The sequence below is a fragment of the Pholis gunnellus genome (genome assembly GCF_910591455.1).
Source record: "Pholis gunnellus genome assembly, chromosome: 5".
NCBI lineage: Eukaryota > Metazoa > Chordata > Actinopteri > Perciformes > Pholidae > Pholis > Pholis gunnellus.
This window is the reverse complement of record NC_136531.1, coordinates 6,301,892-6,316,310: the sequence shown is the minus strand read 5'-3', so window position 1 is coordinate 6,316,310 and position 14,419 is coordinate 6,301,892. Positions and strand designations below refer to the sequence as shown.

At 43.7% G+C, this 14,419-nt stretch overlaps 1 protein-coding gene across 1 annotated transcript in view; it reads left to right on the top strand.

Moving 5' to 3' along the window:
- Positions 1–11,188, top strand: part of LOC306695970 (protein sidekick-1-like) — a gene marked incomplete at both ends in the record, with an annotated part of 206,754 nt that extends 195,566 nt beyond the window's left edge. The window contains 12 exons of the mRNA XM_079159429.1: positions 93–149; positions 275–376; positions 1,698–1,813; positions 5,661–5,847; positions 5,944–6,081; positions 6,173–6,334; positions 6,927–7,052; positions 7,579–7,743; positions 8,202–8,339; positions 9,989–10,109; positions 10,221–10,350; positions 10,880–11,188. Of these exons, the coding sequence (XP_079015555.1) occupies positions 93–149; positions 275–376; positions 1,698–1,813; positions 5,661–5,847; positions 5,944–6,081; positions 6,173–6,334; positions 6,927–7,052; positions 7,579–7,743; positions 8,202–8,339; positions 9,989–10,109; positions 10,221–10,350; positions 10,880–11,188 (1,751 nt within the window). The remainder of the gene's footprint in view (positions 1–92; positions 150–274; positions 377–1,697; positions 1,814–5,660; positions 5,848–5,943; positions 6,082–6,172; positions 6,335–6,926; positions 7,053–7,578; positions 7,744–8,201; positions 8,340–9,988; positions 10,110–10,220; positions 10,351–10,879) is intronic.
- Positions 11,189–14,419: the final 3,231 nt, after the last annotated feature.

The window sequence follows — 14,419 nt, the reverse complement described above, 5'->3', positions numbered from 1 at the left end:
TTTTATTGAATGGCGTTATAATTGCAGACCTTATTGTTGAACTTTATCCACTTATTAATGTGTCCTTTCATCTTTGTCTCACTCTTCCCAAGCCAAGAGCACATTCAAGACAGTGAGCAGTGCCTCGCTAACAGAGTTTGAGTTGACGCGTAAGTAATTTAAGAATTGAAGCGCCTGGGAGCTTTATGTTTTACAAGTGATAACAATAACTAACATATTCGCTTTGCATGCATGTTGTAAAAACGTAAATGTAAGTATTTTCATGTCTTTGTAGAACTGAAGAAGTTCAAACGCTACCAGATTGTGATGACCAGCTACAATATCGTCGGAGAGAGCCCACCCTCCACCCCAGTCGAGGTGTCTGTTGGAGAAGCAGGTCAGTGGAAACAGAAGGAAGCTGTTATAGACCGGTCATCATTACAATGTGTGATCTACACTGTTTTATTGTTGAATGTCGAGCTTCTTCTCTCCTCTGTGTTCAACATTTCGTGCGTTGTTAGAAGGTTGCATTTTGGGTACAAAAGTAACATTTGGTTTGCGGGTGATTTTTTACATTGTTGCTCTTCTTACATCACTTACAGTGAGATAGATCCTTCATCTTTTATTTTCTTCCATCTTTTAAGCATGAAAAGCACATTCTTGACCTTGGAAATAGCTGGTTAACAGATCAATCCCATCTCAAGGTCCACTTTCTGTGCTTCACAACGTGTTATATGGTATGAATCAGCAGATGGAGTTCACTCAGTTGTAATGGAGATGGAGCTGCAATCATACAAGCTCACTAGCTGCCATGAGTTCATCCATAGCACACAATCAGCTTTTCATCTCTGGAAGCAGCTGGTCAGAGAACCTTGAGTTTGGATTGTTTTGTCAAATTGTTATTTTTTGTCTCCGTTTTGTCTGCTCTCCGTCTCTTGTCTGGTCCTTCGCTCTCTCCTTCTCTTCTCCTTTCTCGCTTTGTCTTGTCCACGCCTCCTGTCCTGCTCTTATAGCCCATCAAGTGGCATTGCCTTGTGTGTGTGTGTGTGTGTGTGTGTGTGTGTGTGTGTGTGTGTGTGTGTGTGTCTGTGAGAACGTGCGTGCGCATACATGTGGACACATCTGAAAGTCATGTAGGGCTTCACACAGTCATCTATGTTGGAGTAATGGCCCAACTCCTGTTTAACTTTCACCACAGAGTCAAACCATAGATCCATTACACAGACAGGAGTGCAAATATATTCTCTCACACACACACACACACACACAAACAACCGTGCGAGTGAACAGATTTGCAGGTTATGCTAGTAACACCCACACGTTTTTGCAATTTCCCTCACAATTTCACACTCCCTCCATCAGACCAACATTGCATCGCTATTCAATTGGCGTGTGCAGTGTGTGCATAGTTCGTGCGTGTAGGCCATACGTATCACATGCAGATGAGCGAGAGTTGAGGATAAGCAGGGGGAGGCACAAAAGGGCTGGAGGGGGGGGGATGATGAAATGGGGTGATATGGTCTTTTCTCTAGCCTCAGGTGCATGCTGAGTGTTCATGCATATGTGAGGTACAGTGGAGTAACAAGGTGCTGCCTTAGGCCCATTCTAATTGGAAGGGTAAAATATATCTTCCCTACTTCCCACTCTTACACCCAGCTGCACACACGCACACACACACACTCGGTAGCTGTCTAACCAGGCACCTTTTCATCCTGCAGCTCCCTCGGTTGCCCCTCAGTCTATCAGAGTGTCAGCTGTGTCTCCCTCCATCCTGGAGGTGACCTGGGACACCCCCCCCCTCGAGACCCAGAATGGACTCATCCAAGGATACAAGGTGACAAAGTTTTCCTTGTGGCAGACACACACAGGACTGAAAAAGACCGCACAAAGGAGTACTGCTATGAGTGTCCATGTGATAGAAAAGCTGTTTCGCTCTGCACTTTAAATGTCTCTCCTCTTGTCTTGGAGGGGTTTTGCTCTGCTGCACATTCAAGTGTCTGATAGAGAAAGTGGGAGTGCTAAGTTAGAGGAAGAATCTGAATATCCTATAATGGTTTCAATATCACTCCTCGGCCTATCTCTCCCCCTCGACTCCCCTGTCACACCCCCTCGCTCTTACTACTTCAAACACAAGGTTATCTGTTCTGCTTTAGACACATTGATTTCTGCTGGAGAAGAGGGGGAAATGGAGAAAGAAAGAAAGACGGGAATGTAATATTTGCAGAGTGAAGAAATGAGATGAGCAAGTTATCCCTGTAGAATCCTGATTAGAGGGAATACGTTCAAACTACCAGAGGCGGCTGGACACGGCGAGGGGAGTGCGAGGCGAAGGGGGTTAACGAGATTAAGACGAGAGAAATAGAGCAAAGAAAGAATGTTTAATGAATTTATAGGTTCTGACTTATGTTAACACTCATACTGTGTTAGGTGACCAGCACAGACGCCGCGTAGGACTGACGGTAAACTTCATTGCCAGTGTATTTTTCGACAGTTGAGGTTCACTGAAATGCTTGTTAAACACACTGAGCATGATGGGTAACAGGTAATACCCAACTGTGCTAGTGGAACAAACGTAAAAGGTTGCACAACATCAAATGTGTGGGCAGATTTGTACAAATGAGTCATTACTACTTTGAGTGACACATTCTAAAACTGCAGATTTTCATTGTAGTATCAACTTTTAAGATTTGTTATTCTTTTTACTTCGTCAACATAATCCGTCACGCTATTCCTGTCAAAATAGGTCAGTCATTTCTAATAGAAGTTCTGCCGACATGCAACCAGAAAAATATCGCTCCTTTGCAGAGCAAACATCCTGTTTTTCATCAAGACTTAATATCCAACTCTTTCACAAAAGAGATGGTTTGATAATCCATTTAAAGTTCTCGATCTCATCAAATCATATATTCATTCAGGACAGCTTCAAATAGGCTTTTTGGACTAATCCGAGTGGTCTCGCACTCTTACCAAATACTAAAATAGATCCCCTAAACATTAGAGTGGATTACAAAATGTTCTGGACTCTCTCCTAAACCATTAGAATGAAGTATCACAGACTGTTGCCTCAAAGGAAGTACCCTTTTTATGCAGAAGGTAATACATTTTGATTTTAAATTGAGTATATGGATGAGCTATTCAGTATCTCATTATTGTAAGAGCTTGTGGAAAGACAGAGATGGTATAATGCTGCCATCAAGTGCTACTCATAAGCTGCTGCTTCCAAGTTTGGAAGGTGTAAATATAGCTTATGGAGCTTTGTAGTGCTTTTTATTAAGAATAGAAAAATGGACCCCTTAACAGAAAGTAGCTCCTGTCTTTTGTTTTACTTTATAAAGCAAACTACACAGAGATGTTTTTTATGAACATATGAAACTGTTGAATAGAAGTAGCAGCTAAGATAATACAGTGAACTCCCAGTAAACAAAATCTCCAGTCCGTGTGTAGTTACAAAAGCAACAATTTCATGATCTGATTGCAGTTTGAATGAGCTGAGGAGCCATGCACGGTGTGATTAGGGACCTGGGTGGCTGATTGTCCTTGAATGTTTGTCATGGAAACGTTCAAATCGAGTACAAACTCTGCCGCATGTGTTTATTTATTACTCGTTGTTCAGCTCAAAGGCTGCAACAGAAATGGGAGACCAGACGAGTAAAAAGAAAGTAATGAATAAGCACATTTATTTACAAGTTAATAATAAATAACAAAACAAAATCAGTAATCAGTAATGTATGTATGTCTGGATGTGTGAAAATGTCTAAAGCAAACAAAACCAAAATGACAGCCGCGTTGTCAGCAGAGGAAGAGAGGGGACTCTCACAGTTTGTTACAGCCCGGCGCTCAAAGGCTGCAGCAATTTGCATGTAAAGCTAAAACATTAAAGCCCAAAATAAGTTAACCATCAATGGAGCTGAGATGGATCAAGTGAACCGTTTGATGTTCCCGGGAATCAGCATCACAAACAACCTGCTATGAGCATCATTCAACTCCATCCTGTTGAAAAAATATCTTTTAAAATGAAGAAGACAAAAGTCCTGTGCCAAGTCCTCGTTAACTTTTACAGAGGAGCAATATAAGCATCCTGACTGGAAACATTACAAACTGGCATGGGATGACAGGAGGGCTCTACAGCAGGTGATTAAAACTGCCCAGATCATTGAGAACCATCTACCGAGCATCATCAGTGAAATTGGTGACAAGAGGTGCCTGCAAAGAGCTCAAGGGATATTAAAAGAAAATACCCGCCACAGCCTGTTCACCCTTCTGCCGTCTGGCAAGCGATACAGAAGTATCAGCTGCCGTAGACTTCAGAGCAGCTCCTTTGCTCTTTGAGAACCTGATCCTCCACAATCCACCTTAACATTTTTTTATGTTTTTTTGTATTTCTTATGTAGTAAAATGGGACTACAGCCGTCCCAACTGTAGCAAAAATGTGTATTACAACGACAATAAATTAACCTTGAATCATGGATGAGAATAAGTGCTATTCCAGCTGCTGTGGTTATTTTCTCACCTTAAAGGCTCTTGTGCATCCAAGATACTTTTTCTGGTTCATCTCTAATGCATGAGGCTCAACCACCTCTGTAACCTTGCTGTTAGTGTGCATCTGGCTGGATGTGTGGGGAAAGTCGAGGCAGTTCCCATGTTAAACCAAGCCCTTTTTTGCGTGATTCTCAGCTGTTCTGTACAACATTAAAATGTAAACATTTCTTAAACAACATGCAGTGATTTGCAAAAAGCACAAATTTAAGGCAAGTACATGCCCTAAAGAATATTAAAGTGGATATTCACCAGTCCAGTGCCGTTATGAGCAGGAGGCAAGCTGCTTTACAGCATCCAATGGATTTTGTTACTGGATATGCATTTATATAGGCTGTTTACTGGCAGTAACATATCAAGTATATTGCTTGTTTTTTTTTTCTTGCTCATTATACACAACCTGTTTCATTAAAAGTATGTGACGATAGAGAATATATAAAAGTCAAAAGTGTTTATTGGTGCCACATGAGCACGGACAGTGACACACGGACTACTTTTTTAATTGTGTGATCACTTGAATCGATTCAAATGAATCTCATGTTGTGTGACTGCAGAGTTGGACGTGTGAGGTTTAAAAATGATGTGAACTATATACACTAAATTTAGCTTTATTAAGACACGACTATGGCTGACGTCAGACGTACATGTTGGTTTGGTAATCAGGCACCAAGTCAAAGAGCAGAGCTTCAACACTTGTAACTGCCATTTTGTGTCTCTGAACATATGGTGAACCTAACCTTAGTTGTTATCAGGTAGTCTTTCAGGTAGAAAGATAACTTGTTTATTGTCCTTAGCTAAGATACTTTTGCATGAAACAGAGGAAATGTTTTATATGTACATCTTGACTAAACCAGTGGCGTCTGTATCTGCAACAAGACATTACAACAACTTGAACCTTTCTCTTAAACTGTCAATGCCAAAACAAATCTCTCCATAACCATCTTCTCCTCCTTGTAAAACCGCACATGAGCACTTGTTTATATGGATCGATCAGGAAAACCTCAGGAGGAACGGACAGAAAGTAAATAATATATATAGTTGGCAGAAATGAAGTGGGGGGAGAGGAGAAAACAGGAGGTGGGGGGGGGGGTCGTTTGGAGACAAAGTGTCTCAGTGTTATTGACAGTGTTATTGCGGTGTTGCAGATCCACTACTGGGAGAGGGACAGGCAGAACCAGAGCGAGAAGGTCAAGGTGATTTTTGTCCCGGACACCCGTGTGCACCTCACCAACCTGACCAGCTACACACCTTACCTGGTCACTCTGACTGCCTTCAACACGGCTGGAGACGGCCCACCTAGTGACCCCCGCGGGGCCCGCACCCTGCAGTCTGGTAGGGAGCGGTGACAGTTCGGCTCGCTAAAACCAAATTATCTTTATGCTTTATGACTTGCTTTATTTAATTTGTCATCCTCAATGCGTCCCGCAGCTCCCAGCCAGCCCAGCTATCTGTCCTTCTCAGAGGTGACAGGAGAAAGTGTCAACGTGTCCTGGGGAGCTCCACTCACTCCTAATGGACAGCTGGAGGGCTACAGGGTCATCTACCAGCCCACTGCTCCTGTTCAAGGTATGCACACACATGCTTTGTACACACACACACATAAATGCATGACGAGGAGGACACTGGCATTTATTTGTAATTGTCTGTGTGAGAGCAGGAGTGAGTAAAGTGGTGACAGTGGACGTGAGGGGCAGCTGGCAGAGATGGCTGAAGGTTCGAGACCTCGTCAAAGGAGCGACGTACGCGTTCAGTGCTCAGGCTCTCACCGTCAGCTATGGACCGCCTATACAAGGAAACATCAGTGCTCAGCCTGTACAAGGTAGGCATGGGCGTAACTGTGTGTGTGTGTGTGTGTGTGTTTGTTTCGTGGAGACAAACATCTGTTCATTTAGTACCATTATGGGGACTCAACTAGGACTAGGTCAACTGCAACGAACAGTTAATTTATTACAGTACTCTTCCGATTGTGTTTGAACTTATTCATTGATAAATCTATGAAATGTCAAAAAATAGTGAAACATTCAGATGTCTTGCCTTGTCCGACCAACAGCACAAAACCCAAACATATTCAGATTACAAGGATAGAAAACGTACATTTGAGTGGAAATGACTGCACTGTGATCCATGTATACTTGAGCATAACTCAAATACTTTAGTCAATGAAGTCTTGGTTGGTGAAGAATGTTGGAGCATGACCGTGTTGTCATTTTATTTATGTGCTGACAAAGCTACGTTGTACTTACATGTATAAACTGTATTTTGTCATTTTAGAAGTTTGTTTTGTTACATGTTCGCCAATACACTAACAACAAACTCACCAGTGATTATGGTTACGCTTTCAGAAGATGAGGTGTGTGTGTGTGTGTGTGTGTGTGTGTGTGTGTAATGTGTGTCCCTCTCTGACCCCGCAGGCTCCCCTGGGTCCCCGATGGAAATGTCCATCACCAAGACGTCCTCTGCGCTCACTGTCCACTGGTCGGAGGGAGAAATGGGTGCAGCACCTATCACTGGATACGTTATTGAGGCGCGTCCGTCAGGTAAGCGAAACGCACCTCTTCATCATGTGCACCAATTATTTCCATTGATTAAGAGGGAGGTTAAGCACTACACTAAAGCTCACTCAGCGCAGCTTTCTCCAGATTCATGTCAACAGCAATTTTTCTAATAACTATTACCGGAGGTATGAAATACAGAAAGAGGTCGTCTGTGGCAAACAGTTTGAACAGTCTGCAGGAGAGAGAGGCTCTGGTGTTATTCTACCACAGATAATAATGATAACACCCCTTTTATTAATAGTAATAACAGTGATCATCATCATTTTAGATGGGACTGACGATTTATAATGTTCTGTATTCACAATCTGACATTCTCTCTCTCTCTTTCTCCCTCTCTCTCTTCCTCCGTCTCTTTCTTTCTTTCTCTCCCTCTCTCTCTTTCTCCCGCTCTCCCCACTCTCTCCCCCTTTCACCCTCCCTCTCTTTTTCTGTCTCCCTCTACCCCCGACTCTCTTTTTCTCGCTCTCTCTCTCACTCTCCCCCCTCTGCCTCCCCCCTCACTCTGCAGATGAAGGAGTGTGGGACTCCTTCATCAGACTCCTCCCTCCCAGCAGCAGGTCTGTTTTAGTCCCACTGGAGCGCCTGAGGTCTGGGATCAGCTACGAGTTCAGAGTCATCGCTGTTAATCGCTATGGCTACGGACAGCCGAGCACACCCTCTGCTGCTCTCGCTGGTAAACACACACACACACACACATGCACACACACACACACACACACACACACACACTCTCACACTGTTGGAGCTCAGGCTAATGAACATATCCAGGGTGATCCAACTTGTTTAATTGGGGTTGGACTGAATTTCGAGCCAGTTTGGAAACAATGGAGGAAGCTACTGTGATCGTGTGTTTGTGTCTGCTGCCATCAAGAGGCCGAGCCGTGAAACTACAACTGCGCTTATTGCGCAAAGGGGAAAGTTTGTCTGCGTTTGTCTGTGGCACAATAATTAATGAAAAGTCTTCAATACACACATTCATACAGCTTCCTCTCTCTTACCTTACACACTGATCTGAGAAAAGAGACACTACTTTTCTCATCAGGTTGTTTGAAGAATCCGCAGGATGAGTTTGACGACACGAGGAAGAGACAAACCATAACTTCAATTTGTTGTCCCTCTCCCTGTCTGCAGCGCTGTCGGAGCGCCCGTTCTACGAGGAGTGGTGGTTCCTGCTGGTCATGGCTCTGGTGGGACTCATCCTCATTCTGGTCCTGGTCTTCACACTGCTGCTGCATGGACACAGCAGCAAGTACAAGACCTGTGGCACAGGTTTGTGGCTCACACGGACACACTCTAATCTCATGCTTTATAAGGTGACACAGTGGTGATAATCAAGGTGTTTGTTTTGGGCAAAAGACGCATTTTCCTCTCCTCAATGACACTCGCATCGATCCACTCACCGTCTACCCTCCCCTACATTTTTTGTGATTCTGAAAAGCTGAGACGCGCTTCAGTTCACTCGTACTTTATGTCGAGCAAACTTGCCTCCAGCAGTCTTGCTCCTACAGTGCAGGACCATCGCCACCTGTGAGGGCCATAAGAGAGAGGAAACCAAGGCCAGCCTTGTTCCTTCAGGGCGTTAACGCTCCCTGAAGATGTCGTTTCTGTAGGTTTTTGAATATGGCTTTCGATTAATGCTGAAATTAAGTCTTTTCATTAACACAAGTTTTCGTATTAAGCTTGGCTAATTAAAAAAACACTACTTATATAAGACTAGATTGGCCAATCCAAAGTGAGACGTCTCTTAACTAGAAAGAGACCGTTTTATGGCTGGAACGTATTAGAACAGACTTGTTTGAGTTTAATTTGCAAGACTTATACTTATACTTATACTATCTATTTAACAGGAACTTACTGTATTACGGACACAGTTCTCATTTCAGGTGTTTTAACTGAAGCCCTGTTCGGATCAGATTCACTCCTCTATTGAGAGATCCCACTGGGAAAAGAAGCTCACCAGTTTCTCATACTTAAATTTGGACTCCTCTATTATATTGTAGCTCGTACCACCTCCACAGGGTCAGTCAGGGAGCGCAGCAGCCTGGAGCTGCAGGGACCAGAGTCTGACTCAAAGGATGCTTATCGACGTGGTTTGAGGGACAAGCTTGTTCCTCATAAGTGTCCGTTTGTTTGATGTGTTGCCCGGTTACCCCTCCAAAGCTTCAGTTCTTCCTGTTTTCCTGTTTTCATGCGAGTTTCTTCTCCTCTCGGGCTTCCTGTGATGTTCCGAGTTGTGCGCTTTCACAGTCACTTTGCGTGGGTGGATGAGTGTGTGGGCGAGTGTGTGTGCATGCATGCCAACATCTGTAATTCAAAGTTGTCCCTGACAAGCGCGGGTTGCATCAGGACAGCTGCTAATGTGAGTTGCCACGGAAACCTTGGCACAACCTCTGGGGCAGTGGAGCGATGAGAGAGAGCGAGGGAGAGAGAGAGAGAGAGAGAGAGAGAGAGAGAGAGAGTGCACAAACACAAACAAGCATCAATGGGTGTCAATTCACTTCAATTTCATTTCATTTTATTCATACAGCTCCAAATAATAACAGACATTATCTCAGGTCACTCTTCATATAGAGAGAGTCTAGACCGTGCTTTTTATGATGTGTCGGTGTCGGTGGGCAACAGCAAATTCAATTTTTGTTCAGATGACCATAAATCATCCAGAGCACATTGTTGTGTTTCAAACAGCGTCATATTTCTCCCAATTCAAAACGTGACATTGTTTTCTTTATTGTTCCATTCCTTATTGTTACTGGTGAATACATTAAGAAGCTATTCTGTGTGGTTACTGCCTGAGTGACAAATTATGCATGCCAGTTTAATTTGCTTCTTATTCTCAGAGCCTGAATGCCGCGGAACAACGAGTGACTGAACTTCCGTATTTACCTGAACCTTTTCCCAATCCTCTCACTTTCCTCCAGGGAAGCACGCGTCCACGGCGGAGGAGTCGGTAACGCTGGACAACGGAGGTTTCACTGCTTTGGAGCTCAACAGTCGAACGCTCAACACCAAGAACGCCTTCCTGAAAAAGAACGGCACCAGGTGTGCACTTACTCACTCACTCGCTCGCTCACTCACTCACATTTTGAACAGGATTTGTTCAAGTGATTCGATTTTTTTACTTAATTATTGTTAATGTGTTTGTGCGTCCAGGTCTCCTCCCAGGCCGAGTCCAGGTGGTCTTCACTACTCCGACGAGGACATCTGTAACAACTACAACGGAGCCGTGCTCACTGAGAGCACCACACTCACAGAGAAACCCACTGAGGTGTCTGAGTCAGAGGTATCTCTCTCCATCTGACTCTCTCTCTCTCTCTCTCTCTCTCAAATTCAAAGGCTTTTATGGAGTGCTGCAGGATTGAGTCCTAAAACCCTGAAATTAGTTTAAGCACTTCCTCGTCTCGAAGTTAATGGGTTTCTTGAATGGGTTTTTGGTTAGAAGCCTGAAATAAGGTTAGTGCTTTACACAAGCTTAAGAGATTTTAACGTTTTGTTCGACGATATAAAATACGTCAGTTAGCGGTTGCTAACAAGTGGCTAAATGAGACTACTAAACGTCATCACCAGTGCCATCTCAGGAGAAAGTATCCCATGTTATCTCAGCGTCTTCAACTCCAACCTTTCCCTAAGTTCTGTCTCCACTGTCAAATAAAGGCAAAACTGACGACAAAAGATCTAAAGATCTCAGGGACGATCAGCCACAGATGTGCAGACCTTCATGTCGACTCTGAACTTCCTTCCCCTGATGTGTCTCTCTCTCTCTGATGAAGTGTAACCCACCCCCCCTGCTGTGTGTTTGTGTTTGTACGTAGTTAACAGACAGCGACTACGAGGACGAGCAGCCCAAGCACTCCTTCGTCAACCACTACATGAGCGACCCCACCTACTATAACTCCTGGAAGCGGCAGCCCAAAAGCCTTAAACCGGTCAGCGCTCCCTTTGGCTACGAGGAGTGCGCCACTGCAGACACGGAGCCCTACTACCAGACCGTGGTCACCCAGCACAGCACAGGCGGCGCGTACACGCCCACGGGGCAGCCTGCGCACACACACGTCAACCCCAACACCAACCCTCCTCCGGGGTCACGCACCCCTGTGACGGGATTCTCCTCATTCGTTTGACTCTAGAGACAAAATCTGCACAAAATGATACACACACACGTACACAAAATGAAGAAAGGGGGGGGGGGGGGGGGGGGGGGGTCCGCTGTGTGTTTGGACTAAAGGAGACAGAGCCGGAGGAGAGAGAGAGAGAGAGAGAGAGAGAGAGAGAGAGAGGGGAGGACGAGATGAGGAGATGTGGGACGGACTGGTGACTAAAACAGCCCCTCATGCCCCAAAGAACTAAACCCACACTTCTCACTCGCCTTCTCCCCTCGTTCGCAAAGATCCTCACTGCGTCGCCGAGTGTGTGTGTGTTGCCCTCCTATTCTTTTACGCCTCCGTGTCACTGTGCTCACACACACACAGTTCTCGTTTCCACACACACACACACACACACACATTCATAGCGGCGTATACCACCAGATATCCATGGCTATTCCAGAGACTCTCCAACGAGAGAGCAGCGGCTATGTGAGTCCGTCCGGGCTCATTTCGAGGAGAGAAGTCGACGTCAAACCGGTGGAACGTGGAATTTCTGCACAACGCTTCGTCTCTGTTTTCTGTATTTACACTGAAGTGCACAAATCCACACGCATGCACTCCCTGGTGCGCCATTTCAGCACCTCCCCGCTGAGAGAGAGGAACTTTAAGGTTATGGTGAATCATTAAAAGACGGCACAGAAGGGAGCAGCTTTTGTTGACAGACTGGTTCATGTACACAAACACGGAGCTGTCAGCTTTCAAATACCACCACACAGAGGAAAAGAAGAAGAAGAAAAAATTATACAATCGATAATCACGTTTTTGGAACTTGACGGAGGACGGAGAGCGAGCGTGGGCTCCTTCAGATCTTAAGGCATTCTCAGTGAGAGTGTTGTGTGGTTTCTGAGAGCGCTGTGTGATGTTTGGGGTTTGGTTCGGAATATATGAAAACCATGTTTTTTTACCGTCTACTGCCTGTTGTCAGCGCTCCTTATACCACAGCCTCCCAAGCCATAATGCTTGCACTGAGCCGAGCCCCACACATTTCGTCTTTCTTCTGTTGAAGTTGCATTTTTTTACAAGTCTGAGTGTGTTTGAGTGGGACACGAGTGTGTAGAAGCATGCCGTGTATAAATGGCCCTGTGTTCAGCTAAGAAGCCCTGTTCACCCGTCTCTGTTGTTCACTGCTAAGCAAAGCGTGCCATTGTATGTATGTTTTGTGTTTTTAAGATGGATTTTGTACAGGGAAACCCGTTTTACTAGTGTGCTGTTCTATGTAGTTTCGGCCGCGTTTGTGTGATTCAAAGCAAATAGAGAAACAGCACCGGAGTCCTCGGCTACACCGACAGATGGGAGGGAGAAGGAGGAGATCGTTCAACAAGGATCATGAAAAATAGATCAGCTGTGTGAGTGTGGAACAAGTTTACAGGATATTTTAGAGAACCGTTCTTGTTCAAACTGAGTGCGATTGAACTTTGAATCATAAGGCCCCACTCTCTGTACCCTGGCCTCAGCTCCAGCAGCCAGGCTGCCACACATCTACTTTGTACCAAGTGCAAAAAAAAAAAAATCATCTGTAAGTTTTCGTTCATGTATAATTTAAAAGATTTCTCCTCCGTCCCAGCCAGCCAGCAGCCTCCCTCACTCTGTCACGCTTGTTTTGAGCCCCATTACAGTGTGTGTGAATAAATGGTCATTGTTTAACAGCGCGTCTTTGTGGTCTGTTGTAGTGAGACAGTGAGCGTGTCTCTTTTGGAGCGTCCTCTACATTACACTCACTGAATTAAAGATGTGCCTTAACATATTGTAACTGCCTCAGTCCCACTGAACTCTCTCAACCAGGCCTGTTAGCATTGTTTGTGTCTTTTATTTAAGTAGTACAAGGAGCATAGACTGTGTACAAGAAGGATCAATAAGTATTATCTATCAGTGTTTCAATGTTCTGCTCAGTGAGTGATCTTTTCTCTGAATAAAGTTGCGCATTCGCGGATACTGACGGCAGCAGGTAGTTGAATTATTAAACAATTATGTAAGAGATCATTCAGCAGAAGCAAAGTGCATTCAACGACAATCACCAGATCACCTTGCAAACTGTCATGTGTTATCACGTGACGGGTTGGTTCACCCACATTCTGTCTGTCCAGGTTTTCATCCAATGCTCTCTTAGATTTCCATCTCCACTCTAATACACTGGAGGTAATGGAATTTAGTTTTTGGTGTATGAAGTCTTCAACAAATAGGGTTAAAAACTCAACAGTGTGTGTGTGTGTGTGTGTGTGTGTGTTTGTGTGTGTGTGTGTGTGTGTGTGTCTTCCCAGAATCAGTCAATCATTTACTTTAGTTGTTCCCAATTGCCAGTTAATTTTGTGGCAGTGAAACAGAATCACATAAAAAAATAACACAATGCACATAAATGCAAAAGAGAATTACACAATTTAACACAGATTCTGCTTTTGTTAGTGTTTTTAAAACAAACATATTTTCAGAAACTGGCCTTTTCTGTTTCACCAACAAATCCAGTTACAACCTTTATACCAGAATCAGAAACGGTTTATTGCCAAGTATGTTTGCACATACAAGGACTTTGGCTTGTTGATTGGTTTGCAACTATAAACACATTGGTAGAAGACATAATTTAAGAATAAAAACTGTGATAAACAAACAAATTAAGAGTATGTTGAAACAAGTCTGTTATTTGTGGCTTGGTGCTCTAATAACTGACACATTAATCAGCCTAAAAATAATCAAAGGTAATGGAATTCATCTGTGCAATTGCAATCAAAAAGAATGTATAATAATCATATTTCATTATTTGCATTCTACCTATTTAAACCACCAATATACACACGTGCGTCAAGTCACTGAGACGACGCCTTCAAGATGTGATTGTTATTGTAATAACTTACACTGGAGCCAAAATATTAAGTTGTTTGATTGACTTTGACTTTGCTGCTTTTTTGTGTTTTGATAGTTTAAACATAATTTGCTGATAAAACTTTTACTGAATTTTACATATAACAAAGTATTTTTTATATTTTATTATTACCTTTATTTAAGCAAAAGATCTGTTCCACCACTTCAACCCCAATAAATATGAAGTAATATAACCAGTGGTGGCACGGCACTAACAATTTACTCAAGTACTGAATTTAAAAGCAGAATGTTGAGTTGATTGTACTTTATTTAAGTATTTCAGTTCTTCTATGCTTCTTTTATACTTTTACTCCGCTGCATTCCAGAGGCAAATATTGAACTTTCAGCACTACT